This window comes from Phalacrocorax aristotelis, chromosome 10, assembly GCF_949628215.1.
Source record: "Phalacrocorax aristotelis chromosome 10, bGulAri2.1, whole genome shotgun sequence".
In the NCBI taxonomy this organism is placed as follows: Eukaryota; Metazoa; Chordata; class Aves; order Suliformes; family Phalacrocoracidae; genus Phalacrocorax; species Phalacrocorax aristotelis.
The window spans coordinates 4808581-4836561 of NC_134285.1; the positions used below are offsets into that span (position 1 = coordinate 4808581).

Below are 27981 nucleotides of genomic sequence, written 5' to 3' on the forward strand. Positions count from 1 at the left end.
TTCATTCACATGAGAACATTCGAGGCTGTTTCATGCTAGAGAATTAGTAGTGAAGAATCAAGAGCTGTATTTTTATGTTTACACTCCTTACATTTCTTTAATGTTCTGATTTTACTCTTTGAAAATTATTTGAGACATCAAGCACAGCTTCACTTGCACATTCTCCCTTTTCAGAAGCAAAGCACAAGGCAGGACACAAAAAACCAACAGATAAGATATTGTAGTTGCCATTTTTTCAGTAATGAAATACCACAACAAGGTCAGGGAATAAATTCAGAGTATCAAAACAGCATCTCATAGAAGCGCAGGAAAGAATATCACTGAAACTGCTGAGAAAGGTGTTTCAATCAGCTAATGGAGAGCCAGCAGGAATGGTAGGAGGTTTCCTCTGGAGTCACTGCCCTGCCTGGGAAGTTCATATTACAGATGGGTCTTTTCCAGATTCTACTATGCCCAACTGTGCAAGAGGAGTCTTACAGTAATCCTGCTGAGTCCGATGCCAAAAAACTTACCAGATGTTGCTCCAATCACCTACAGAAATCTACCAGAGCGCCAAGAGCCAGGAAAGTGCAGTTTCAAAAAAGACTTTTCTGAAACTTTTCCAGCAGAAACCACTGTAAGCCAGCTAGCAGTGTCTCTTTGTTCACTTTAATGCCTGCAGAAAGGCTAAGATATTCTTGAAATACCATTGTTATCACTACTTATTTACAAACTTGTTGGAACAGCAGTCAATCCACACCTGACTAGGAATGGATTCACTTATCTATTTAAAACACAGAAAACTCCAGCTGTAAACACTTACATTAAAATTAATCCAGAAAAATCATGACTATTATTTCCAGATGGATTATAAATATGTAAAATGATCTCAGGAACCAAGCCTTGGTATAATCAAAATAATATCATTAACTGGTTTTTATAACAAATCATTAAGGGAGGTTTTTGGCACTTGGGTCAGGGATTCTGTTAAAGCCCACCACAAAGACCACCTTGTTAAATATGTATGCTAAGACAACATGGTAGTTACTTGGTGCCCATCCACCAGGCACAGAGAAACAAAGAGGTGGTGCTATAATTGTACCTCACTTAGTTTCACATTTCAAAACATTGGAGTCAGCTTCAAAATATGTCATTCACTCCAAACCAGGAGTGCCGGGCACAGAGCTCACTATCAGAAGACAAATTCCTCTTTCCCTTCTGAGCACTCCTATTCCTTTAAAAACAAGCAAGCTACAGTTCAGCAGCACACAGGGCAGCTTACATGGAGTACAGCCAGTATGAAGCATCGCAAGATCTAACTCAAGCCTGCCAAGGTGCTAAACATCTGAGCCCAGGTCTTGCCTACACTCACTCGCAAAAATCAGATGTGATCTTACACCAGTTTAACTTAATCCGCAGCATCCGTGACATATGCCTTTTAATCAATATTGGTTGGAGTTTTTCTTTGTCTGATTATTTTTCTTTTTATTAAAGTCTCCCAAGGGTGAATTCCGGCCCCACTTGTACCACACCATTACAGAAGCTGCTCTGTTCCCTGGTATAGTCCTTGTTATAAACAACTTCATGTCTCTGAGCAAACTGTTAAGATACAGTGAACTTTTTTGTGTGTGTCATATGGTAAGCCACGTCTTAACCCAACACCACTGCCAGTCAATTAAAGTCTATCTCATTTATCATGCTTCTCAGTGTAATGACAATGGAGAAAAACTTTGCAGTTGCATTCCCAGGGATGTCAACAGCTATCTACCTGTGGAGAACATTTAGTAAGCTGTCCTTGAAGTCTAAAATTAACCATAAAGCTGCTGCTTATTTTGAAGTTTGGGAATAGGGTGGTGTTAAGTGTCAGAACAAGTTGCCTGACATCAAAAACTTGATATGAAAGTCTGCCACTGAAGAAGTGGGCTGGCACAAAGAGCAGACGATGCTTTTATTTAGATGAGGTTGGCTGCCAGCACCAGAAAGTTTCACTATCAGCACTGCAGATGCCTGATATCATCTGTAAAACACAGCCAAGCCTATTATGTTATTTTGTTGTGTGTGTGGTTGTATACATAAAAATAACGACAGTTAAGAGACTATATAACACACAACAGCCTGTGTACCACTACTGCTCTAATCAGCTATTCTAGCCTGTAGAGGTCTAGATCCTATCTTAAACATTTCTTCAACCAGCCAATTAATATTTGATCCTCAGAGAATATAAGTTATGTGCAACGTTTGTGTATCTGCCTGTCTCACTTATCGAGGCTCATAACTGCAAAAATCCCTTTCCATGTTATGCTGATCAATCTGTTAATTTTTTAGTATATTGTCAGCATTGAATTTTACTTTTTTTTTTCCTAAAGTCTGAAAATTATCAATATCTGTGGTTTTAAAATAAAACCCAACATGCCACATATAGGCTCCTTCAAAAGCTAAATAGCTGTTTAACACCTCCGGTTTGCAGGTAGCTAAGAGGCCAGGAAACGAATTGCTTTAGCTTCAGAAAAGATGTGGGGTTTGGGTTTTTTTTTTTCTTTAATGAACATACTCTCTAACTCTGATATTTCTATATTTTCATTTGAATTTATTTTCCTAAATAGTGCTCACCTCCCAATCTTCCATCTTGAACCTCCTTACCTTCCACATAACACCACTGTCTTTTAAGGAGTATGTGCCTTTTCTAAAGGACCCCTGCTTAAAACTCCTGCAGGTCATAGCCCTATAAACACGTTTCAAAAGCCTGATCTCTCCCCTCAGAGGTGTGTAAGCCTCTCCAAGAGGAAAACAGCAGTCCCCTGCTCAAGAGCCAGAGGAAGGAGTGCATCACCTGCACACACTCCCTTGCTTGAGCCTTTACTGTACCGTACAAAGGAAAAGAGACTGTGCTGACAGGTATCAGCCCCTTGCCACCGTGCTTTTGAACAGCAGCCTGTCTGACACACCACAGCCGTTAGACAGGTGCATGTACAACTTCAATAACATCACTATCAGCTGGAGGTAGACACAGATGACCAGCCAGCCACTCCCTCCTCCCAGCCTCCTGTATGTCAATAAATCTTAACCTGGCTGTTTGAGCAATGTTTAATCATAAACAGTTTTGAATATGCTCCAGAATATAAACAAAGGTGAGTACCTGAGTGTCCAGTACTGAGAATCACTTGCCACTGAACCAGGTAACAGGGAGCAGAGAAACAAGGAACTGCTAAGGAACAGAATGCCAGCACCTGGTGTTCATTTAAAACCACCACCATGCAACAACGTTAAAGTATCCAGAACTGTGACCACAGAAGGATTTCAAGGACTAAATGCATTAACATTCTTGGTTCTCTTAAAAACCAACAAAAAAAAGAAAAGTTAAATTGCTTAGAACACCCACTTAGATGCATAGAAATAAACTACCCTCATTGATCTCATCCCACTGCCATTTACAATGCAGTCATCTTGATTCCCTTCTGTTTTGCTAATCAAGCTAAAATTAACTCCTCTCCTCCTGCTTACTGCACATGCTAGCACTACGAAAATCAACACAGGGGCAGGATCAATTGTCTCTCTCCACAATCGCAGCCCACCTTCCTTATGTGGTAAATGTATATTTAGCACCTACAGGACCTCTCATGGGATTTCAACTGCATTCATCATGGGGCTGGATAGGTGCTTAGGCTGTACAACAGAGTAAGTACCTCTTATAAACCTAGCTCTAGTACTTCTGAACACCTCCTAGTCATTATTGGCCTCTGTAAAATAGGCTGCATGAAAGTGGGGATTTTAGTTTGTTAAGTCAGTATCCATCTGAGCATGAACCAGCAGTGTGCCCAGGTGACCAAGAAGGCCAACAGCATCCTGGCTCTTGTCAGCAATAGTGTGGCCAGCAGGAGCAGGGCAGTGATCGTGCCCCTGTGCTCTGCACTGGTAAGGCTGCACCTCAAATACTGCGTCCAGTTTTGGGCCCCTCAGGACAAGAAGGACCTTAAGGTGCTGGAGCATGTCCAGGGAAGGGCAACGGAGCTGGGGAAGGGTCTGGAGAACAAGTGTGATGGGGAGCGGCTGAGGGAGCTGGGGGTGTTTAGCCTGGAGAAGAGGAGGCCAAGGGGAGACCATATCACTTTCTACAACTACCTGAAAGGACGTTGTAGTGAGGTGGGGGTTGGTCTCTTCTCCCAGGTTACTAGTGATAGGATGAGAGGAAACGTCCTCAAGTTGCACCAGGGGAGGTTTAGATTAGGTATTAGGAAAAATTTCTTCACTGAAAGAGTGGTCAGGCATTGGAACAGGCTGCCCAGAGAGGCGGCAGAGTCACCATCCCTGGAGGTGTTCATAAAATGTGTAGACGTGGCACTTCAGGATATGGTTTAGGAGGCCTGGGGGTGCTGGGTTGCCGGTTGGACTTGATGATTCTAGAGGTCTTTTCCAACCTTAATAGTTCTATGATCTTAGAAGAATTGATATCATACTTGTCACTCCTGCTTTGACAGAGTGAAGATGTGTCCTAAGCCAGCATTTCCACAAAGCCGTGGAGGACTCATCAGCATGGCACTTAGTCAAGTTTGGTGCATCTTCAGGGGACACAGAAATTCATTTTGTATGGTTGCCACTCTGACAAGATGGGCAAAAAAAAATACATACCATATCTTAGTGTTCGGTTTTAAAGCAGTTCCATTTTATATCCTAACGTGATGTTTCAAAGGAAAAAAGCCAAATCAAGATGAAATCCCATCCCTACCAGATAATACCCATTAAACAAAGCTAAAATGCAGATCAAATTGGCAGAACTATAGAGTGGAACAGAAACTTAAAAGAAAAAAAGCACTCTGTGGAGATAAATATTCTTCAAGCATGTGTCTGACAGCAGCCAAGGTTTTATGCTGTTAAAAAATACAATACACACTACAGTGACAAACAAGGTTATTCCATCCACCCCCATGCTAACTTGCTGCCCCACTAAGTTAAATCAAGCACACAATGAAAAGCAACTTGTATGAAACAAAGTAGGACAATACTTATTTCTACATTCTGCTGTTACCACCCTTGTCCTACACCTATCCTTCATGAGGCAGTGGCAAACTCTCCACTGTAACAGCAGACACTGCATGCAGTCTTGGATCAGGAGTGAATTTTGCTCAGCCCTTGCCAAAGGCTCATAGGCACGATGCCTCTCACCTTCCTGTAGGGCTTCTCATATCCCACTTTCTCCAGTCCTAGGGGAGTACTGCCAAACCACAGCTCTCGGCCCCAGTGACAACATGCAGCCCCTGGCTGCTTCAGGACCCCCGGACCATGGGTATTCTGACAGCATCAGGCAGTAAGCAATCATTCTGACATTCAGTTTGTTTTTGGAAGATGTCACAAAAATGGCAAATACTAGCTCCAACACACACATTTGCCCACAGTGTTTCTGTGCCAGAAGAGGCTCCCTAGCCCCCATGACTTGCTGAGTTTTTCCTCCCTCCAAGACAAACCTTAAAATAAGACCCTAAGTCTGGCTCCATTCTACCACAGCAGAGACCACAAGAAGTGACTCAGCAGAGCATCGCCACCACCAGCATTTCTCACTCCTTCCCTGCTTCTGCGAAATTCAAGAACATTTCTGAGATGCTTTCCAAGCCTCTGCTGCTCACACTGATCTTGGTTAAAATGAAAAAGGTCAATATTAACTATTTTCCTTCTTTGCTCATCTTGGCAGAAACACTCAACTAAGCATGTTTCTCCCTCAATCATAAACCACAATTAACACCTACCTCAGTGCCAAAAAAAGCCCCACCTGCACCCACGCTCTGGGGAACTTCCCTATAACAGCTTCTACAGAGAGTTCTGTTTTCAATAAGAAATTAAGCAGTACACCGAAATTAAATACATAGTGACAGCATGGAACTAACTGCAGTGCCAGAGTTGGCCTCTACAAGTAGCATTGGTTATTCATCTCCATACCCAACTCAAAAGCAAGCATTTTAAAACTTTGTTCAACTGCCGGGGAATTTCCAGCTTGCCACAGATCCTGCTCCTCTCACCACAGCAATCTGGCCACGGCTGCCACAGGCAAAAATAAAACTTCGATTCTACCCCTATTTTCATCCTACCTCCCACCTTCTTGGAAAGATTTTTCCTTTATTACAAGTATCCAGAGGCTGGGAAATTTTTATACCCTGGAGAAGGAGGAGAAACTAACTGTTTGAAAAGATCAGTTCATAAAGTCTCCTAATAACCATCAGAGAGGCACTTGTTTCAGCATCTTTGTTGGATACACTACAGCAGTTTAATTCTCATGTAAATCTCATTTGCAATGCCATCAACTTTCTTCTAATGGGCTATTCATCATTGTACGGTTTGCTTTCAAGGAGCCAGCCCACCTCCTTGAAAGGTCTCACAAGCCACCTAGACAACTTGCCCTTGAGCTCTAAGGAACTATCTATAAACACATTAGCAGAGGCTGTGCAAAACAAAATAACCTCTGTAAAGCTCAGGAAAAGATCCTAATTCCCACATACATATGCCAGAAAAAGCTTGCATACGGGATGTTACTAACCTTTCAATTCAATCAGACTCTCTAAGAGGGCTCTAACACACAGCAGGACTATGATGTATTTTCCTTTGAGGCTGGCTCAGTTCATTTAGAAAGTGATTTGAAAGTGCTAATGTACTATTTATGTACATTACAAAAAACGATCCATATGGAGTCAGGCTCTGCAAAATGTTCACTCAAGTCCGTTCCACTCCCTCTGAAGACATTTCACAATCCATTCAATACCCACTAAAGGAAGCCAGGATTAGTGTTTTAAAGGCAGCTCCGAGGGTAATCTAAATGTTTTAAAGGCTAACATCTTCTGGGCTCACAGTCAAGTAAATGTTCGGGCTACACAGAGTATCTCTCACACAAATGTCTACAAAGTGACATCCACCTGCAGCCTCCAAAAAATGAAAATAAAGGTTAGAAGATAATCCCAGACACAACCTTCCTTCCTACTGAAGGGAGGGAAAAAGAAACAATTTCACTGTGATTCAGGAGAAGAAGAAAATGTACTGGATTGGTTTGTGAAACACGACCTAGCAGGACATGGCTAAGATTGCAAACAATGTAAAACAATCCCAAGGCTATTAAGGTATTTTAAATTTTGCCAGCATATACAGCTGTGCTGAGGGGTTTCTTCCTTGCAAAGAGTTTAACCAACTAAAGTGACAACGACTCTTACAAAATGGCAGCACATAGGTAAGCCACTGCCACAGTGTTTTCATTAGTTTTAAATCAGAAAACTTTAGAGAGTTAACTTGTCGCATTACTGGCATTTTCTAATGCTCCCTTTCCTTTGCTTCAGTATAGTATATGGAATTAGGGAAACATTTTACTTTAATAGATATATCTTACCCGGAAGCTTCATACAAACTTCAGTCTGCAATATCAGCTTTTTGAGGAACAGAATTCTACCCCTTCTCTGCTACAGTTTTGTTTTTTTTTTCAAATAAGAATTTCATACTTCCAATACTATCTGGAGGAGCATGAAGCAGGGTGAAATTGTGAAGAAACTGAACCACTTGAAGAGGATGCACCCACTTGTCACCAAGAGACCTCAGATTCGGAATCACTGTCCATCAAAACAATTCTGTTTCCCAACTTTGTTCTGTGGCTTTGTTTGCAGTGAAGCACTGATCTGGGACACTCAAATGTAGACATATCATGTGCAAGTCTAAACTACTTGATTGCACCTATTTCTAACAGCTACTTTGCATATGCCTTGTTTACATAAAATACAAAAAAATGCTAGCAACACTTTTATTGAACCACTACACATTAGGAATTTTCTCCTAAGAATTCCTATGCCTGAAGAAAGCTTCAGTGCTTGCCTTAATATTCCATAAAGACATTAGCAGCAAAGCACATGTCAGCTTTTGACTTCCTTTGCAGGTCTTCACAGTGCTAAAGCAGTTTCATTACAGCTTGTCTCATTAGACAGTGTCTGAGGGAGACATTGTAGACGAGGGTTAGTAATTATACAGCTGAATGGACAAGACAGAAGGAGGCAAAGCCACCCAATTGCCAGGCTTGTTGACAGTCAACACCCCTTTACGCACTGTGGGCAGGCAGCCAATCCAAGGTACACCACATTACGCAAGCCATTGAACAATTAAAAAAAGAAAAAGATCAATAAGTAAATAGCAGTCAGCACATCTCCCACACCATGAGTCTACCCTTACTAGTCTGGGCTACACCTCAAACTGAATATGAAAAGCAAAAAGTTTTTGGTCTACCCATCAGGTGGAAACAAAATTTGCTGTCTGTGTCTAGTCCTTTTCTCATCCCACACGATCAGGATTTTGAGAGTTTAAAAGTCCATAGTTCTTATGCCCTCGAGAGAAGAAAGGCCTCAAGTTGCTCAAGAACAATTCCTTTAGCAAGTGAACAAACTGGCTCTGCAGGGAGTCCAGTCCTGCTTAGTCAAAATGTTGGTGGCTTCTGTATGTGGCCTTAAGGAAGATAGAAGATTAAAACAGTTTGTGTGGGAAGACTTCCCAAGGCACTCTTTAAAGTGGCATGAAGCAGAAAGAAGGGGTACAGCTATAATGTTACATTCCAGAGAGAAGGGGAAGGATGGCCTTTTCCATAGTGCTTAGACCACATCTGCAAGGTTTTGTCTCCTCATTCTGTTCTAAAAGATGCAGTGGATTGTACTTGTACATAAGAACAGTCTCTTATGCTAGAAGGTTCTTGACACAGGATAAAAAGTGGTAACAGTGTGCTTGAAGTTTTCTTCCACTTACCCTCTTATCCTAATCACACAGTATCTATTGACAGAACCAGACAAAGACTGTCCACCTTTGCTCCCTCAGCTAAGGCAGAGCTCCCAATTAATTTCTACATGATTTCTCCCAAACTGTCAAGATGTCCTCAAACAGCATGCAAATTACATATCTGGTACATTTAAAGGAGGGAGGAAAACCACCAAAGTAAGTCACGCATACACAACAAATGACAACCCAAGAAATTAAACTCGCTTTTAAATTACTAAAAATAGATTGGGTAGAGACGGAAGGGACTATCAATCAAATCTCACTTAGAGTTGCTGAATATTCAAAGAACAGGCTTCTAATAGAGCACTCTCTAAAGACTGCTTGAAAATTTTATGATAAAAATGCACGAGGACATGAAAAAACAAGCAGTAGGGTAACAAAGAGCAAAATACACAAGACAGCAGTGGATACTGAGTATTAATTAGGCCATTAAGATCCTTAAATGTTTTACTGTCCAATAAAATATGTATTTCATAACAATTAAGTGCCATGCAGAAGGAATGCACACATGCATTTTATTGAGCTGTTCTGAAGAAACTGAAGATGTGAATTACTAGCAAAAAATATTTGTGGACAAGAGTGAATAGACATTAGTAAAATTGTATCCATACTATGAAAACAAAGAATATACTATCAGATAGAAATTTTCACTCACATTTACCCGAGTCATCTGCTCTATAAGCATCTCAATCTGCTTTTCTACAGAGCCTGCAGCCAACTGAAATACGGAGACTTATAAATACTTGAAAATACTATTCACTGATTAATTCTGAATTATTGACAGAAGTAAATGCATTAAGACCACATAATAATTTGTACTCACAATTAGTCGATTAACCAAGTCTAGAAGTACATTAAGATGTCTTTTCATAGCCCATGTTCAACAGAGAAAAACTGCTTCAACTTTTTAATCTTACATATTTGTTCAAAACATCACTGCAAACCCTCCAGCTCCCCATGTTTCTTGGTGTCGATCTTCCAGTCTGGTACATCACGGCCCACCAGCCACTTCAGACACATAAACCAACATTTAAAAGCTACCTAAATTTACCTGCCAGAAAGCACTGTGCAAGCTCAGCAGTCTTCTTACAGCGTTCACTGCCTGTCCTAGACCTATGCAATTGTAAGACAACAAAGACCTTAACCACCCAATACACTGTGGGCTAAGCTCTACAGCATATTTAGCTTTCACACTTTTTTTTTGTTGTTGCTGTTTTGAAGTAGTAATCCTGAAGTGGATTTCCTAGCATGAGTCTGCAACCTTAGGAAAGCCTCAGAAAACTGCTAGATGCATGGGGACTGAACCCAAAAAGCTAAAACAAAGCTGGTGTTAGGTATGGCTACCTGTGAGAGAGGCTTCTGTGCTCTGGACTGCTATTAAGAAAAAGCAGAGGAAAGAATCTACGCTAAAAGCAAATGAGAGAGCTCCTCTCCCTTTTCATTAACATCACCAGCTCAAAAGCACTGATTTTTCTTTTTTTAAGCCACATTTCCACTCAGATTGGGAAGGGATAACTGGCTTGTCCACATCTAATCAGCAGTAAGGTGAAGCTTGGTGTTAACAATTTCTGGTTATGGTGCCCCTTGGCTGTGACTGCAAGCACCCAGACACTGCCTGCTCAGACACTTACTAGAGCTAGAAGGAGCTCAAAATAAATTAGCACACGCCAGAAGAATTGTCTGGAGCTGAGTGCTAGCAAAGATCCACCCTGAATAAGAAAAGCCTGCTGGAGGTAACAGTCAAATCCCTAACAGTGTTTTTTCAAGCACCTAAGCAGTCTATATCCCTTTTGTTACCCCACAGTATCGGGTGCAACCCCCTCAAACCACACAGTTGAACACACTTGCCAAGCTCCACACTCTGCAATTGCTGCAAAAACTGTCAATAGCAGATGCTAATTACTACACATGGATCAGTAACAAGACTTCATTTGCATGGCATAAGTAGCAAATTCAAGTAGTTTCCTGTTCTTCACCAACATCCTGTTGCCACATCTACTCCTCCAGGAAACTGCAACACTGAGCAAGAGAATTTGGCATCCCACAGAACAGCTCTGACACCAAATGGCTATCAGAGCAGTTACTAAAAGCTTGGTTACAAAGAAAACAATCACATTACTCTGTTTGTCATTTATGCTTACAGTTATTCAGTGCAAGATTGCATGTCCCATTTTCTATGGGGGTGGGGGGGAAATAATCATTGTTTAGATTTGTTACCAGAAGTCAAAACAGACACTGTGCAGTGAGGATGCTCACACAGCTGGCTCCAAACTACCTAGGATATGAATTACTACAGATTTTGTCATTTTTATTCCTGTTTTTGTAAAAGCAAAAAACTCACACTCATTCATCGCCTAGATTTATATAAAAACACAATAGTACCAATTGGAAGAATCCCACAGTCAAAGCATATGTCATGATTAAGAGTTTGCTAACACAAAGGAGTTACACCAGCACAACTCGAATCTACGTTTAAGCCTGTGTAGCTGAGACTCTGCACAAGAGTGTACAAGTGTAGCATGTTCTGGTTAAATTAATCTTTTCATAATCAACACATCAGCTAAACTGAACCAAGCTTGGTTTAAAAGAATACATAAGAAAACATACACTGAGTTTTGCATAGCATTAGTTTATATTCACCACCCGACTTACAGTACAGCTATTTTTGAATCAACAAATCAAGTAGTTTCACATAATGAGAAAAACTTTCCTTAAACATTTAATACAACCCATGACAAATTGGGCTGCTTAGCCAGAAATTATTACTTGACATAAATTCCATAATTAAAAATCAAGTAATCCTTTATCACCATCTTGCCATGCAACAAAAAAAACCTGTTCTCAAAGACAGTCTTTGAACTCAAATAAGAGCATGAAAAATATAAGACGAAGCACTAAGACAGCAAGTCTTTAAAGAGTTTCTAGTGAGAGTAAAACCACCATCCACAAGCTGAAGCAAACGATGCATTTCAAACAAAGAAAAAAAATGATTGCAAAAGCAGATTATGTAATATTTAAGAAGTAAAACTACACAAGGAGTTAGAGTCAACATATATGCAGCGTTTCAGAAACAGCTAGTTCTGTAGTCGTGGTTATGTGGTCAAAGCATTTCCTTAGTATGTGTACATACGGCTTGCAGTTCCCTCCGAGATGTAAGGATACCCGCACTCATACACACCATGATGGCATCATTCTAACCACAAGAATCGAGCCCAAGTGGTTAGTGAGGTCATCAAAACACCGTGATGCACTGTGTATATCTCAATTTTTCTAGATTGTGTAAATTTTTTTTACTTAATGCCTCAAGTTACTGGCTAACAGACTGTACAATCTCCTTCGAAAGGGAAATGAAAAGACTGTTGGATTTAGCTCTCAATTTTCTGCTTGGTTACTAAATCCCAGTTGCAGAGACACCCCCACTACCCAAACACTGAAGTGAACTTGCGTACTCACTCTACAGAAAGATGAACGCAGGCATAAAATTTTGCAGGATCAGCACCTTGATATGTGCTCAGAGTACTGGACTATTTATTTTTGTCAAGTTTATTAAGTGCCTAGGAAAATCCCATTATAAATAAAGCAGCATGCTCCTAATAAAATTTCACATGCACAGTAAGTTTTCAATTTATAATGAGGCTTATATACATTTTTTTTATTTTAACTCCATGTTTTAATTTAATTTCATGCATCCATATACTTCCCTTGTTTTTTATGCTCATACTAAAAAGACTCCTCCATTTATTTCTTCTATTTCCTTAATACTAGAAGAACTACAGATTTTTAGAAAACCTTATTTTTATGCATAGAAATCTCATATTGAAAGTATGCATTTACACTGCAAAACACAAACTTCAAGCACCGTTAATAGCACCACTGCAAAATACAAAATGGTCACAGAAGCAATAAGCAAATATCCCATGAAACATTCACAGGCAAGCACCGTTTTCCAACCTATTGGGCTCCCAGTTCAGAAAGCTCAAGTGCTATTATCAGGCTACGCTCAATCAACATTTGCAGTTTTTAGTCAACAGAACTTTTGTACATAGAAGCATTTGAAAACCTGACCCATAGCTGCTTAAAATTCAGGTTAGCAAGCTTAACTTTCAACTGTTTCAGTTCCTTTGGTTCAGGGAGGGAGGGAGCTTATTTTAGTTACTGGAAGTCTCTAACTTGTTAGTCACTTTTCAAAATTGAGTCAATTTTGAAGATAAAGAAAAAAGTAATAATTCAGCATTAACCTGATCCTGTAAACACCTGATTACACTGTAAATTTGAAAAAATTACTGTCTTCAGCAGGAAAAAGTACTCCAGCTAATGGCTCCTGCTATATCTTATGTTTTTGCTTTTATCAATAGTTTGAAAAATGTTGTGCATATCCTACTCACGGTCTTGAGTTTCTCTCTTTTCTATTAATAGAAAAATATCCTGATATTAATCCACAGATTTCCAGCTTCCACTAGCACAGCTAAAAGTTTCCAGAAATCCTTAATTTGATTTAAAGGACTCATTTTTGACGTAAGTACTTCCATAATTTCATCTTGATTTATATTTGTAGTGCCTACTGTAGTGTGGCACTCATGTTAATTAAATAGATTAAGGGGTCTTCGGCTGTACTGCAGGCCCTCCACTCTTCTACCCACTTTGTTTCTAACTGTCATTAACCTCTAGGAAATGCCCTCCTTGTTGGTCATTATTGTTTAATTATACTTCACAGTTATGTCATCAAATCTGTGAAATATAATCTTCCATAACAACACAGCTGTGAAATATGATACTCCCACCCAGCAGTGAAATTCTGATTACAGCAGATTATACATACACATGATGTCGATGGAGGAAGTGATATGAAGCTTTTCAAAGGGCCTTGATTTTGAACAGGTATTGCGTTCAGAGGTACATACAGTCTTCGAGAAAGGTCTCGGAAACTCTTCCTCTTTCCTCCCTCCTCATCCCTCCTGACAAAATCTTCCACAAAATTTAGGAAAAACTACTTCTAAACTTAGAAGAGGACTTATAACAGAGAAGTTTTATACAGAAAAAGTGAAGCAAGAAGAAACAGAATCTATGAGTCCAGGATCTATTTTTTTAACAAATAGTATGAATTACATCTGAAAGACACTATTTTTCCTGGATCCCTCTGCTTCCATTCATGATCTCATGGTGCACAAGCACCTCCTTTGCTTGTAGTATAACAGCAGCAGTGACTGCATTGGTCCAAAAGAAACCAGACTTTGCATATTTCTGCTATACTTTACATGTGGGGGGGCAGGGGGAAGAAGGAAGGGGACACAACTATTCATACAACTGCTTCTTAGATTACCAGCAAGAGCTCCCCACAAGGGCCTCCCATCTAAATTAGAATGGCCATTAATTCCTGAAATTTAACATGAACTGTATATTCTGCTAGTACATGGAGAAGGTGTAGCTGTATCAAACAGGGCAGCAGTGTTACCATAAAATAATATTTGGTAAAAACAGTGGTTTGTACTGTGAAGTCTGGGTACTACGACCCGCCTTCACTTTGTCCTACTTTTGGCAACACTAGTTGGCTAGCAGGAAGCATACAGGCTTCTCTACAGAAAAGAAACGGCACAAAGTAGTGCTGTTTTGTTTACTGAAGCGGGGGATATTTGTATATGTACGTGTAGAGGGGGTGACTGGGAGGGAATTGCCTGATTTTGAGAGTGGAGGTAACAGTGGACTGGAGAACAGTTTAAAGCCTCAATCAAGACTGTGCATACCAAGCTTCAACAGGGTATTTTTCCCCTGGTCTGGGTTACAAACCCTTGACTGGCCAGTAGAAGGCAAGGAGTTGTTTACCTGATAGAAGCAAGGGGGCAAATTCCTACAGATTGATGCGAAACTTTTTCCTACTCGGCAACTCAGAAAGGGAGGAGCATCAAGTTTATTTATGTAGCTCAAACAGCGGCCAAGCAAAGAGGATGCCTTATTGTGCAGAGTTCATAACCGTACATTAAACTCCACCCTTTAAAGCAATGAAGAAGGAAAATTGCCATTCCCCATCCAGGAGTCACGAGCAAATGGAAGGGGAGAGAAATAAGCAACCAAGCTGCTGCTTGAGAGAGTTTTCGAGCACAATGCTTATGATTAACCAGCTGAAGAAACAGAATGACGGGAGGAGAGAGCTCACACAGATAAACCCAGAGCCAGACGGAGTGACAACAGAAATGCCCTGGGCTTTAGGTGGTCTTGTTTTACATAGCAAGATTAATTAAACAGACACTAAAAGACGTATCTTTTAGAAAATGAAACATGTTACAAACCAAAACGCCTCAGAGGGCAAGCAGCTAGGGAGTTATAACTAAATTACTAAGTACAAAATGAAGCAGCCTGCAGAGGAAATGAGTAATTAAAACACCCTCCCCTAAGCAACAGGCTGGCAAGACCGGGATAACTCCAGGACCCTGGTGCTGGAGGTGAACGGTACCAAAGCCAAAAACTTCCAGATGAAAACAGATGTTTTATACAAACAACAAAAAGCCCAGTGGAACATCATAAAAAACCCAATCTCCTGCCTTTACAGTGTGTTTTCACTCAGAGATGGCATTAGACACAGTCTGTCTGGTACGACCTGAAGAGATGCATGCAGGAATTACATCACCCACCACTACCACGCTGCCGCCCCTGGGGTGAAGCACTGCAGTCGTTGGACAGTGCTCAGCAACCATAAACAATGTTTTCAAAGGAAGAAAATTATTAACATCAACCTCATTCTTCTTTCTGCAAGAGAGTTCATCTAAAACACAGCACAAGACAACCACCTCCCTGCTAGCACAGAAAACCCTTCTGCAGCCCTCTCCCCTTCCTCAATGAAGCAAAGACACCTTGGGTGACCGCTCGCTGGGGGTCCTGGTGAGCACATCACCCTTGGCCTGGCTTGAGTCCCTCTTTTTTTCTGTTGCCCCAGAGAGACACCAGGAACAACACCCAACTTACCAACCCTAAAATAAGCACTCTGCCAAAGTGGTTTTCCAACTTTTTTCCACTAAACCTTTTCCAGGGAAGACAAGCCTTGGGTGTAGCAAGTTTAAGTCCACTGACAAGAGTCCTTCTTCTCTCATTTATCTTTTGGAAACCTCTCAAGGGCCACCAGTTGAACAGGAGCCTGTTGGCAGGCAGGCATGGGGGATGATGACCATAGGGGGCCAGCCCACTGGAGGGGGTGAGGGGCTCACACTTCTTCCCCAGACACAGTTCCCTCAGAGCAAGAAGCTCCAGCCCTGATGAACATCATACCCCTCTCGGTCATGACAGCCGCAAGGCCAGTAAGGTGAGGACATCTCTTGATATTGAGATGGATCCACTGCCTGGTCACCAGGAACATATCCCTCACCACCACATCCAGCTCTCCACCGGGTGAGGGTCCCTCACCCACTGTGACCAACTTACCACCCCCTCTGTGGTCTGGGGAGAGCCTCAAGGCCACCTTCTTCAGAGGCAGTCCCTCACCCTCCCCTCAGGCCCTCTGTGGGCGGGGGTACCCCTCACTGTCCCCTTCACCAGAGATGGCCCCTCGCCATCACCTCGGGCCCTTCTCCTGGCAGACCCAGCTGCCCTCCGCGGGCCACGGGCACCTCAGGGTCTCCTCGGTGGGGCCGAGGGACCCCTCGCCGACCCTTCCTCCCCGGAGGCCCCTCTCCTCCCAGACTCACGACCCCTCCCCGGGGCGGAGGGGTCCCTCTCCGGCCCCTCGGGCCCTTCCCCTGCTCTCTCCCCGCAGGCCGCGGGCTCTCCCTCTCTCTCCGGAGCGGGCCCAGCCCCTGCGGTGCCGCCGCCCCCGCGCCCCCGGCCCGCCTCGGCGGCACTCACTGCGGCGGGAGCTGCAGGGCCGGGCCGCCGCGGCGCTGGAAGGCGCCGTCCACGAAGACGCCGTTCTTGCCGAGGCAGCGCAGGTAGAAGTGCGGCTCCTGGAAGCTGAGCTGCAGGTGCCGCCGGGAGATGAAGCTGGAGTGCCCCATGTTGACGTCCACCGAGCCCTGCGAGGAGTTGCGGCCTATGGTGACGGCCGGCTGCCGCATGAGGAACTCGAACTCGCGGCCCTGCAGCCGCGCCAGCACCGGGCCGGCGGAGGCGGCGGCGGGCGGCGCGGCCGGGGGCGGCGGCCCGGGAGGGGGCGCCGCGGCGGGGCTGCAGGGCGCCGAGCGCAGCGCCAGCAGAGCCCGCGCCCCGCTGCTGTCCTCCCCGACTTCGGCCATGTTCCCAGGCAGGGAGCGAGCCAGCGTGCCGGCCTCCGGGGCGGAGCCGGCGGGGCGGGAAGCGGGGCGGAGCGGGAGAGGAGGCGAGGCGAGGCGAGGCGAGCCGTGCCTAGCCCGCCGCCGCCGCCGCCGCCGCCGCCTTGTCGTTCCTCCCCGGCAGCACCGCCGGGCCCGGCCGCTCCGCTGCGATTTATGGCGCGGGGCGGGGGCTGGCAGCGCCGGGCTCGGCGGGGGCGCGGCGCCGCCTGCAGGCCCGGGCGGGCCGGCCCCGTTCGTGGGGCAGGTGCTGAGGGAGCGACCCCCGCTGAGGGGGCTCCCGCCACCTCGCCCCTGCGTCTGGCGGAAAACTGCCTTTCTGCCGGGGCCGTGAGTTGAATCGCCTCACAACCTGCCCCACCCCCAAACCGTCCCCGCTCGGGGCCTCCCCCGGGAGCGGCCGGCGTTTCGGTACAGGCCTCCCGTGTTCCCAGACGGAATCGTGCGGGGTGAGGCGGCCTTTCCTTGCCGCTTCATGTCGGTCCACCAAAACCCCACCGCAGCGTTAGGCGGGGATTTGGTCGGAACACGATTTTACTAATCCCGGACCGCTTGCAAAGGCTTGCCAAAGGGGGGGATTCAGCCAGATACACAAAGGTGTGGGTTTAAAATACTGTTAAGTGTATTAACACTCTTTATACTTATATAGTTTTCCTATACCTGTACTTATATACATGTACATACTCATAGTGTTTTTATGCTTACATAGTCCTTCATTATAAGGGAGCGTGTGTAGGCTGCTTAGCTTGCATGACATAATTTCTTACTTCCAATTACTTTTTAATATTTTTTCCACAGAGTTAATTATACTATATGTTACTTACATAAATGATAAAGGTCATGTACTTTGCAACAACGGCATGTATGTGGATCATGTATACTCCGTACTGGCTAGATTGTCCAAATTAAACAGGTAAAACTTTCCTGTATAGGCAAGCAGGTGATACTTTGCAAAATCCTGAATTGTTAAGTAACCAGAAAACATAATGAATTTGAAAACCTTGGGAGAGGGAGCAGCCGTAATTGCTTATTGCTTCGGCTCATGTGGGGAATGTGGCAGCTCGTAGCGAAGCTACTCAACAGCTTAGAGAAGATGGGGTGGGGGGGGGAAAATCCCATAACCGGTCAAAAGTGCAAGAGCAAATTTCAGCTGTGAAGTCTGTAATTAAACAAGCTGGAATTCGTCCAGGACTACAAGGTTAACATCCAAGTTCCTGGAACATCTTCCTTGAGATGCTTAATGACTGCAGAGCAACTGGGACCTGAGCTAGACGTCTCACCCGAGACGTCATCTTCAGTAAGAGTGCTCTTTGCCACTACAGTTCAATACCAACCGAAAGGAGGAAAGACAAGTACTGTCTAACAAAACACTGATACTTCTTCCTATGCAGCAGCGTCTGCTCTCCAGCAAGACTCAGCCAAGCCGGGCACAGCAAAAGGTTGCATTCCCAGGGCAATAGAGGGAGGAAAGGCATCCCTGGAGGGGGCATGAGAAGGAAGGAGGTGGACACAAGAAGTGGCCGCTCTGGAGGCCTGGAATTAAATTACAGCAGAAATAGTGCTCTCAGATGGCGAGGAACAAATAAGTGGGGTCATGGCACACAGCAGTGGCATAACCTGGGCCCCAGGGGGGAGCTGCTCTGCTCACACTTGTCTGCCTGAGCTCCCCTCCTGCCCCAAATTGCTCAGCATCAGCAAACGCTCGTGGCCAGAAAGTAAAATGCGGCCATCTGGTAGGTGAGAGCCAGAGTCACGCTGCCTGACGGGAGAGCTAGCTTAAGCCTTTTGCCAGTTCACACAGGGGTGAGAACGCCGTTAAGTGTGCTTAAAAATGGACCCAAGCTGGTAGGCAGGTGTGTGGCAGCAGGCGAGGTGAGACCTTGTATCAGAGCAGCGTTTAACCTGTCAAAAAAAAAAAATCAAAGACAAAGTAGTTCTGGAGAGATTTTAGTTCATGTCTAAGGCTTTTCTAAAACCCAGAATAGTGTAATTTGACTGGAAGGACCCTGAAAGGATCAGAAATAGGGCGAGGCTGTTACCAGACATTGTCAGTAAATGTTTCCACGGCTTCATGGGAAAATGTGTTGCAGGCAGGCAGGCTGGCAAGGCAGGAGCCAACCCCGGCATGGGCAGGAGTGGGGCGGTGGTTCTAAATACAGGAGTTGCAGGCAGCCCTGTGGACCTGTCTGATGTGGGGCCAAGAGGCGTGTCGCTGCCAGGGCTGGGTCCCATTACCTCTCCCACATTGGATACAGGCTACGGATTTCTGCAGCTCCAGTCAGGGAATAACCTGAGGGCTGGCACGTGAGGCCGGTTGCGAAGAGTCTCGTGCTGCTCAGAGGCTTCTTGAGTGCTTGGGGTGGACCCAGGGCAGCGTTGCTGCTCCAGGGCTGCATAGCTGGGGATGCTGATGGGTATGTCCTCATGTGTCACAGTCACTCTGCAGCCACTCAGACACTCCCACCGCACCAATCAGTGAGACTCTTATTCTAAAAAGTCTTTTTCTTTCTGCCTGGAAATTTCTTTTGAGTGAAATTTGCTGCTTAAGCCAGCACTGCTGCCGAGATAAACCCCAGCTTCATGCAAAATGTGATCAAGTGGTGTACAGAAACAGGATTCCTCCGAGCTGCCTGATGGGTTGTTCTTAGCATCGTGTCTCACCAGCCCATGCGCCTGCAGCATCTGTTCCCTAAGCTCCTTGCACTGTGAGGAACAGAGCGCTCTGCTTGGCAGCCTCCAATGCTCTGCTCGGCACTAATCCACCCTGCAACAGCATCAAACCAAGGGCCCTTCAGAGAAGGAAACGCTTTGCGCTCCTCCAGTCAGCTAATCCTGCTTAAAGTCAAGCCGGCTGCCCCAGTGTAAATGCCTGATGTAAATGCACTCAAAATTGTTTGAATTAAATTAATCTCATCCCGTATGGCTGGATTGACTTTAAAGTGGTTCATTTTCCTCGGCAGGGTTTTAGACAGATATGTCTGCAGGTGTGGCCAAACTTCCTGACTCTACAAGTTGCCTACCAAAATATTCAGATGGCTGGGAGCTGCCAGCCAGGTAGTGTGAGCTGCGGGGAGCTGAGGTGAGGAGCAGCCCTCACAGGAGCTAGGGCCGGGAGGGGGGACAGAGCATGGCCCTTGTGCCACCCCTGTGATGTGCCCAGGCACTGGTGCAACGCTCAGATGCAGGAACGGCACCTTGGCCATCTTCAGCCATCCAAACTAGCCAGCTGTGGGCTTTCTCCAGCAGGGACCGTGCTTGGGCACTCACATGGTGCGATGCCAAAACCCTGTACAAGCATGACTGCCTGTGCACATGCAGAAATAATCTCTCCTGGCACTTCATAGAGACACCTTGAGCCCTTTCGAGTTGCTGCCCTGCTTTGCTGCATCTGTCCAGTAGAGCAATGTGAACTGGGAGGAGAAATTAAACATTCAAACAAAACAGCTGGGAAGGGGAGAGCGAGAGCAGAAAGTAGCTGGGATAGCACTGGCGTTACTCAGAGCACGGTGCAAAACCCGACTGTCCTTTGTCAAATATTTGTTTGGCAGTGTGTCATCGCTGACTGTCTCAATACAGCGATATATGGTAGGAATCCATTTTGCGCTATCAGTTGTGGGCAAATGAATGTAATGGGTTGTTATGGTCACCCAGATACCACCGCATTGGGCAAACACGAATCTTACAAACACAGTGATAAAAAGGTACATTTCTGCATTTATCTGCTGACTGGCGTCTGCTTAAAACCAGTTTCTGTAAGTGAAATGCTGCATTTCTATAGCACTTCATACGGCTGTTGCTCACTATTCTGATGCATGAGACTGAATACATATTTATCAAGCTCCAATTCAGCAAAGAAGCTGCCTGGCTTTGACACTGCAGGAAATCTGTTCTACCCCCAGACCAAAGCGTAATTGAAAAGCAGCTTCTATAGAAAGGAATGATGTGAGCTGCACACTGGGCGTGAGCCACTTGATGTATTTACCCAGCAGCTAGACAACACATTGATGCTCACAACGAAAGCTAGCCTAATGCACACAGCCCTGACCTGGGGAAGGAGGAGGAGGAGAGTGAAGGAAAGCAATTACTCTAAGGAAAAGAGACTCTTCTGTCTCTGCGCTAGCCCAGTCTAGCATTTCTCCTGAGCACAGTGCCCATCTGATGGCGTTAAAGGCAATGGGGCTTCCACTGATGTAAATTGTGCGTCATTGGCAAAGCGAGCAGAGACTTCAGGACCTGCATCACACAAAAACTTAGATAAAATACAAAACCAGAGGGCAGTGTTCCCTCAAATTCATGCCCAGCTCTCTGCAGCCCTTTTCCCTTTCCCTTCCCTCAGCCATCAAATAGGTTTTAAACGCTGTTGTGGTTTTTATCCAAACTGATTTGAAGCAATGTAAGTGATGAACAGTGTGCCCTGTATCTGTGGAGCTACTTCACCCAATGCACCTGCACTCGGGAGCAGCCTCACTTCTTGCTCCAGCTGGGTGAGTTTTAATTCTGCTTTCTGTCTCTGGGAAATCACAGCACTGTGACACAGAAGCAAGAAGGGGTTTGCACTTATATGGGTCTGGTAGGATTTTCTTCTTAACCAAGCAGCTGCAAGAAGTTAAATAAAATTCATTGTATTGAAACATATTCAGGGGCATGACAGTATCTGTCACACACATGCACGCTCACGGTGTCTAAACCAGCTTCCCATGGGACTTCTACCTGTTTTCTCAATTCTGTTGCATGATCTGTGCTTTTAACCTGATCCTTATGTCTCTCCAGTGACGTCCCTTGGCCCTGACCTCGCGAAGCCTGTATAAATCTGCCTGCCTGCAGAGGCTGCATCCACAACACGGATCACTGACCGGGAGGGCACCTGTGATGCTTGCAGTGGCATCAAGGATGCGACCTGCTGAGGGTGTGGGGAGCCCAGCAGAGACCTAATCCCATCTGGGACACCCATAAATACCTCTCCTCAATCAGAATAGTTTTACAAAGCTTTCACAGTGGCTTTGAGCCAGATTTTAATCCAGATGGTCTGTTAAAAAAGCGTTTGCCTGTGGAGGAGGTGATACATTGATAGAGGGATTCTTTCTTTTCCCACACAGCTTTTAATCAGCAGAAGGTTGAAGAAAACAGCACCAGTGAGTCAGAAATGTGGTGGGAGCACTCATGGTCCCAAAAGCCCACGAAGGATGCATATACCATTTTTTTCCTAATGCCAATGGGCTGCTGTGCTGAAGGGAGGAGTATTGGGGACAGAAAAAGGCATGCAGACGGTGGGACCTAGCGCAAGGCAGGCATTGCTAAAGCCCTGCTCAGTCAGGACTCCCTCCTGCAAGGTGCTGGGTTCTTTGTGCTGGGTGCTGAGCAGCAGCCTCAGTGCCTGGCGAGATGGGGCTAACTGAGATGCTGCATCTGTTAGCTCCCTCCCAAGAGCAGCACTGCCTGGAAATATTGTTCTTTCTATAGTAACAAATTTTTTCATTTTTAAATCAGCTATGGTCCTGTTTACAGTAAACTCCAGTATGCTGGAAATGTTTCTATCACAGTTTATTTAGGTTTCACAGGGATTTTTTTCAAATCACACTTATCAAGAATATATTTTCACAGCAAGTTCTCTGAAATACAATAAAGACCTAGGAACATCTGATGCCCAGAGTCTGCCATTCCCTAAGATATTATATGATCTGCTCATTCCCCATGCAGAAATGCTGTCACTTTTCTAGAATCCATGCCAGAGACTGTATGATGTATGATAGCCCATTCTGGAAAGCCTTGAACAAGACCATTTGTTGTCGAGATAATTTTACAAAAGCAACACCATTGCATGGGTTGCAGTTAAAATACTTAATAAAATTTAATGTGGTGTGTGTCCTTTGAGGTTTAAACCCGCTTAGCTAACTTACTTTCATTTTGGCTTGAAATTTAGACCTCAGTGAAATACCTAACACAAGCCAGGTCTGAATTATTTGCTTTAGTCATTTTTGAATTATCTCATTTTCTCACTTTCCATTGATGTGAACTGAGGAAAAAAAAACTGCATACTTTGCAACATCTAAAAACAACTGGACAAGTAAGTATAAAATCTGATATCAAACATGAAGCATTTCAGCCCAAAAGGAATATGATTTTGGACTTTTATGTGCAACTGTAGCATATACCGCCTGTCGCTGCTGAAAACAAGCTCCATGCGTTGGCTGGAGGGTTGGAAGCAGCTGATCTTAAGTATCTTTATTTACAACCTGCCCAAGAAGGTAGAGGAGCCAGGAAAGCTACAGAATTTGCCCTATATTGTTACAAAACATTTAAACAAAAACCACAGGACCTGCATGTTTACTGTCCCAAACCTTATATCATGATTCACACCTATGATGATATATCCATCATGATATACAGGCAGCGTAACGTGCTGCCAAAACCATAGTGGCCACACCTGATCCTGACTTCCTTCCTATATTTTCACAGGCAGAAACCACACAGGGAAGGTTGGGGCGATCTGGAATCAGATCCATGACCCACGGCAGGTTTTGTGTGTAAACGGCCTCCTTGCTACACCACCTGTGTGTTGTGAACGCCTGCCCCAGCAGCCTGGACCCCGCACTGTCCCAGGCATCAGGGGTGGCTGTGTTCAAGTGCTCCTTCGACATATTCCCCCTCCAGAAAGGGACAGCCTCCATTTCTTTTTTAACCAGCTACCACCTATCACCCTGCTGGTGAAGTGCTGGATGCCAAAAGTTTTCCTTCCAAAGGGGGGGAAAAAACCCCACTGGGCTACGCCATGCCAGGGAAAAGGGAAAAGGTCTGAATTCAGCCCTTGTCACCCTGCTCAAGGCTCCTGGCTCGGAGCATCCCAGGGATGCATGTACATGCTGGACACCCTCCTGGCCAGGTTAGACCTAGAGGAAGGATGTTGTGGCTGGTCTTCACGTGGCTTTGTTTTTTCTCAAATAAAGGACAGGGGACCGCGGGCAGAGGCAAAGAGTACAGTGCCCTAACATGGACCCAACCAAGGTGTCCAGGCCCCATGTGGCAACAGCCCTGCACTTCAGTCACTGCGCAGCATCCCAGTAAAGGAAATTGGAAATCGCTGTGACCTGTCCTTGGGTTTGGCTGTCTATGGGTTATCCTTGAAGTAGGGACTAGGAAAGGCACTTGTAAACTATATTTGCTTTCTGTGGGCCCTGAGCACCCTTTGGGATCACTGGACCCTCTCAGCAGGGAGCAGATGCTGCAGGAGGGACTCTACTGCTGTTCTGCAGACACCTCTAAAGCACTGAGCAAACCTAACCTTTTATTATATTTCCAGCACTAAACATGCTTCCCAGTAAAATCCTGGATTAACTGTGAAACTTTTTCCTTTTCCCATTCCGCACCCCCCTTTCCAGTTGGTTGCATCAGTTGGATATGTTAGTGCGATAAGGGCATTTGCTGTAGGTGCTGGAAAACCCTGGATTTACAATCATCACGTGTCACTTTAAGGGCACACTGTCAACTTTAGAAAAACATCTGCTATAAACAGTTTTACTTACTTACATTACTAATAATACCATACAGTATTAAAAGTGAAAGGATTTTAAAAATCCAATTTACTTGTCCTTCAGCTGGGCCAGTGAAAAAAATCAATGAAATAGGTCTCACTCTTGTTTAGAGTAATTTTCACCAGTTCCCTCATGCTAATGCGCTTGCTTTGCAGGCAGGAGGAGATGTGTCTGCCTGCTTAAAAAAACCCCCAAACCTATGTACCCTGGAAACCAAAAAAAATAAAAACCCTCCAAAAACAGGAAGAGAAAAATAAGAAGGCATGAAAACACATCTATTGATTTTTTTTTTTATAACTACATATTTTACAGAAATTAAACAGTTGCTGAATTTAACCAGAGGTCATTCTTCATCAACAAAATAATAACCATGTAAAGGTTTAATGGTTGAATCAAATTCAGTTTATGTTAGCAAGAGATTACTATTATGGAGCAATCTTTGATGAAATTAAGGATGTTATTTTTTTTAAAAGGTAGGATTTTAAAACCCTAACCATTAGAAGTAACTTACAGAAAATTTGGGTCTTAGACAAAGTTTGTATAAGTCAAACTAAAAGATAAAAATAGGAACTCTGTGGCCTTCAGAAACATTGACCCCAAGGGCTCATTTATTCCTGTGTTATATGTTTGTTTGGGGCTGGAGAGGGTGATTTGAAATAGATTTATGCATTTTGGTACCTTTATTTTCCATATGTCTCAGAGCAGAAAGTAATTTGGTGAATGTCGTCATCCACCAGTTTCCTTCCACCTGCCCACCGCTCCACCAGCAGACCTCTCCCCATCCCATCGCTGCTCAGCATCTCAGCGTTGCCGGTGTGCAGAGATGCGAACCAGCCACCCAGGCGGCACTCTGCAGCCAGCAGTGCCACGGCCCAGCCGGGATGATTTTTACCACGGCTGTTCTCCCAGTCCAGGTAGTGCCAGTTTAATGCACCACCTCACCAAGCGCAGACCTGGGGTGTGCTGCCACGGGACCTGGGAGCACACAACCCTGAATCTGCTGATTTTTGGGGAGCTATGCACACGCCAAGGGCCTTGCTGGGGTGGAATGGAGCAACAAGCCCAGGCAGTGGGGGACCAGCGGTCACAGCTGCCCCCAGGCTCTCCAAGCCATGCTGGAGCCCATGGTCCCTTTCAGCCCATTTAATTCCCAGCATAAGACACCCTGGGGTGCGACCCCAGGCAATGGAGGCAGCCTTCCCTGGAGGCACCCAACATTAGGATGGCACCAGCTGGTTGCTCTGAATCCTTTCTGCTGCATTCAGTGAGAAGTTGCTTTCCCTCATCATTTCTTTCCATTAGATGTTTGCTCGGAAACCTGGCTGCCAGCAGCCCGTTCCTTTTGGAGGTGCCTGTTTGGAGCCTCTGCACATCCACAGATACGCAGGTGTGTTGCTACCGTCGGCTGCCGGCACGGAGACTGCCCCTGGCAGCGCGCTGGCTCACGGGGTATGATGCAAGACCCTATTGCTAAATGCCCATCACAATAATTTGGTGTTTTAGTTTTCCCCCCTGTATCCTGGCTGTAATAAATTGGAGTGATGCTATCTCAGGCTTCTTCCATGCTTCTCCTGGAGCTTCTAGCTAAAATTCTGCATTAGCAAAATGTGCCTGCCTTTGGAATAAGGCCTTGTAAAATATTGTTAGGATTGCTAGGCAACCTGGAGGCATGTTGGGAGCTGAAAGGAGCCTAAGTGGGTGTAGCGAGCCTGTGCTGGAGTCTCGGGTGAAAAAGAGAGGGTATTCTTTGCATCTCCATGCTAGCAACACTTTGCTTTAGATTTTCTTTTGGAAAGAGGTTGAGATACACTGCTTCCATGCACACAAAGGTACATACCTGTGGTGGCCTCTAACCTCAGATTAATCAGCTGGATAAGAAACACACTTATCCAGGGCTTTTAAATAGAAATAAAAGTAAAATGAAGTTTTAATGGTCCTGAAAATACCCATATTCCAGGTGCTTGCATCTTCCAAAGGCTCCTTTTGTTAGAAAGAGGGGCCATGTTAAATGATAACTTGTTTTATGTGGCCACCAAAATGTTGCCTCAACCCCTTCTGCACACTGCAGCGGTGCTTAATGCAAACCAACTTGGGAAGGAAGGGGAACATGTAAGAAGCATACAATTTATTGGCAGGGTTTAACATAAATAATCGGCTATTTGCAGATACATGCACAAGAATAAAAAGAAAATTGAACTGGGCTTGCAAAAACAAGGAGAGGAATTACTGTAGGTGTTAACAGGGGAGGTTTACTGCTGATTTTGTTAGCTAAGAGGCTAACATGGGTTTCTGGTTTACCCCTTCCTGCCTCCAGCTCTGGAGCAGGAGATGCTGCCCCTTCATGAGAGCACATGAATCTGCATCTCATCCCTCCAGGAACGTCTTTGCTTGCCCGGGCAAGACTCCTGCTTTGCTTCCACCCTAAGCCAAGCCTCCAGCAGGCAGTCCCATGCCGTATGCTTTCCTTAGCGGAAAACCTGAAAAAATATCTGTCCTTTGGCAGCAAACACAGCACCCACGTGCTGAAGCTGCCCTTGAGACTCCAGCTTTTGCTCTGGCCATCCAGCATTGCTAAAGACAAATCCCAGTGGCAGGTGGACGTGCCTCCATTGAGAAAAGCTGTCTGTGCCAGGGGCTGGCCTTCCAGCCAAGCTGAGTGTGCAATTTGCTTTCCAGTGCTTGATTTAGCATATAATTTTCTGTTAAAACAGCCAGTGGCCAAGCTAATGCATCCATCTGCACAGAGCCTGTCCAGCTCCTCTGCATGAAGGGCTGCGCTCACCAAACCCTTTCCAGAGGTCACAAATGCTCCCTCTCAGTCTCCAGTGATCTTGGGTGGCTGAAATCCCTTACGTGGACACCAGCAAAGCCCACCCCGCTTTCCTCCCATACCGACACAGGGCTTTGTGTGCTCTGTGTTCAGACTGGGAGCAGTTATTCATGCAAGACACTTCATCAACGCAAATGAGGGTCACTGAAAATTAATGGTGAGAGCAGGAGCTGGTGATTTTGGCTCATCCTTTGTAAATGAAAACATTTCCCAAGCATCTAATGCTCCTAGATATTCCCATATGATACAGAAAGGGATTGTAATAAGCTAGATATGTATTTCGCAAGACCATTAATGAATATTACTCTGAGGCTGTTGTTGGGATCAGGCATCCCACACACCCTTTCTGTTGGAGGCTGCTCTTGAGGATGATCTTGAAAAGCAGAGGACTGATGGGAACAAATCTCAGATTTCCCCAGTATTACAAGGTTTCTTAGGTATTAACTACAACTTTTATTTCTCATGTCCCTTCCTAGCTAGATTTAGGTCAGGAAAGCTGCCTGAGAGGAATTTATCCATTCCTGGTGGTGAGCTGGCTGTGCTATTTTTCTGCTCTGTTAGTGTCGCAGGTCTCATGATACATATTTCAATATCAAATGGCCCAAAGCAC

The 27981-nt window shown here is 44.8% G+C and overlaps 1 protein-coding gene and 1 long non-coding RNA gene across 3 annotated transcripts in view; one reads left to right on the forward strand and one right to left on the reverse strand.

Moving 5' to 3' along the window:
- Positions 1–17066, reverse strand: part of FOXK1 (forkhead box K1) — a 57760-nt gene extending 40694 nt beyond the window's left edge. The window contains exon 1 of one of the 2 annotated variants that reach the window (XM_075104846.1): positions 16591–17066. In XM_075104846.1, the coding sequence (XP_074960947.1) occupies positions 16591–16976 (386 nt within the window). In that variant the 5' untranslated portion in view covers positions 16977–17066. The remainder of the gene's footprint in view (positions 1–16590) is intronic. The other variant, XM_075104847.1, reaches the window with a different exon arrangement.
- Positions 17067–17072: 6 nt separating this feature from the next.
- Positions 17073–23039, forward strand: LOC142062468 (uncharacterized). Its single transcript, XR_012662453.1, has 3 exons — positions 17073–17609; positions 19973–20091; positions 21783–23039. It is a non-coding gene; the product is annotated as an uncharacterized LOC142062468 (long non-coding RNA).
- The last annotated feature ends 4942 nt before the right edge of the window (positions 23040–27981 follow it).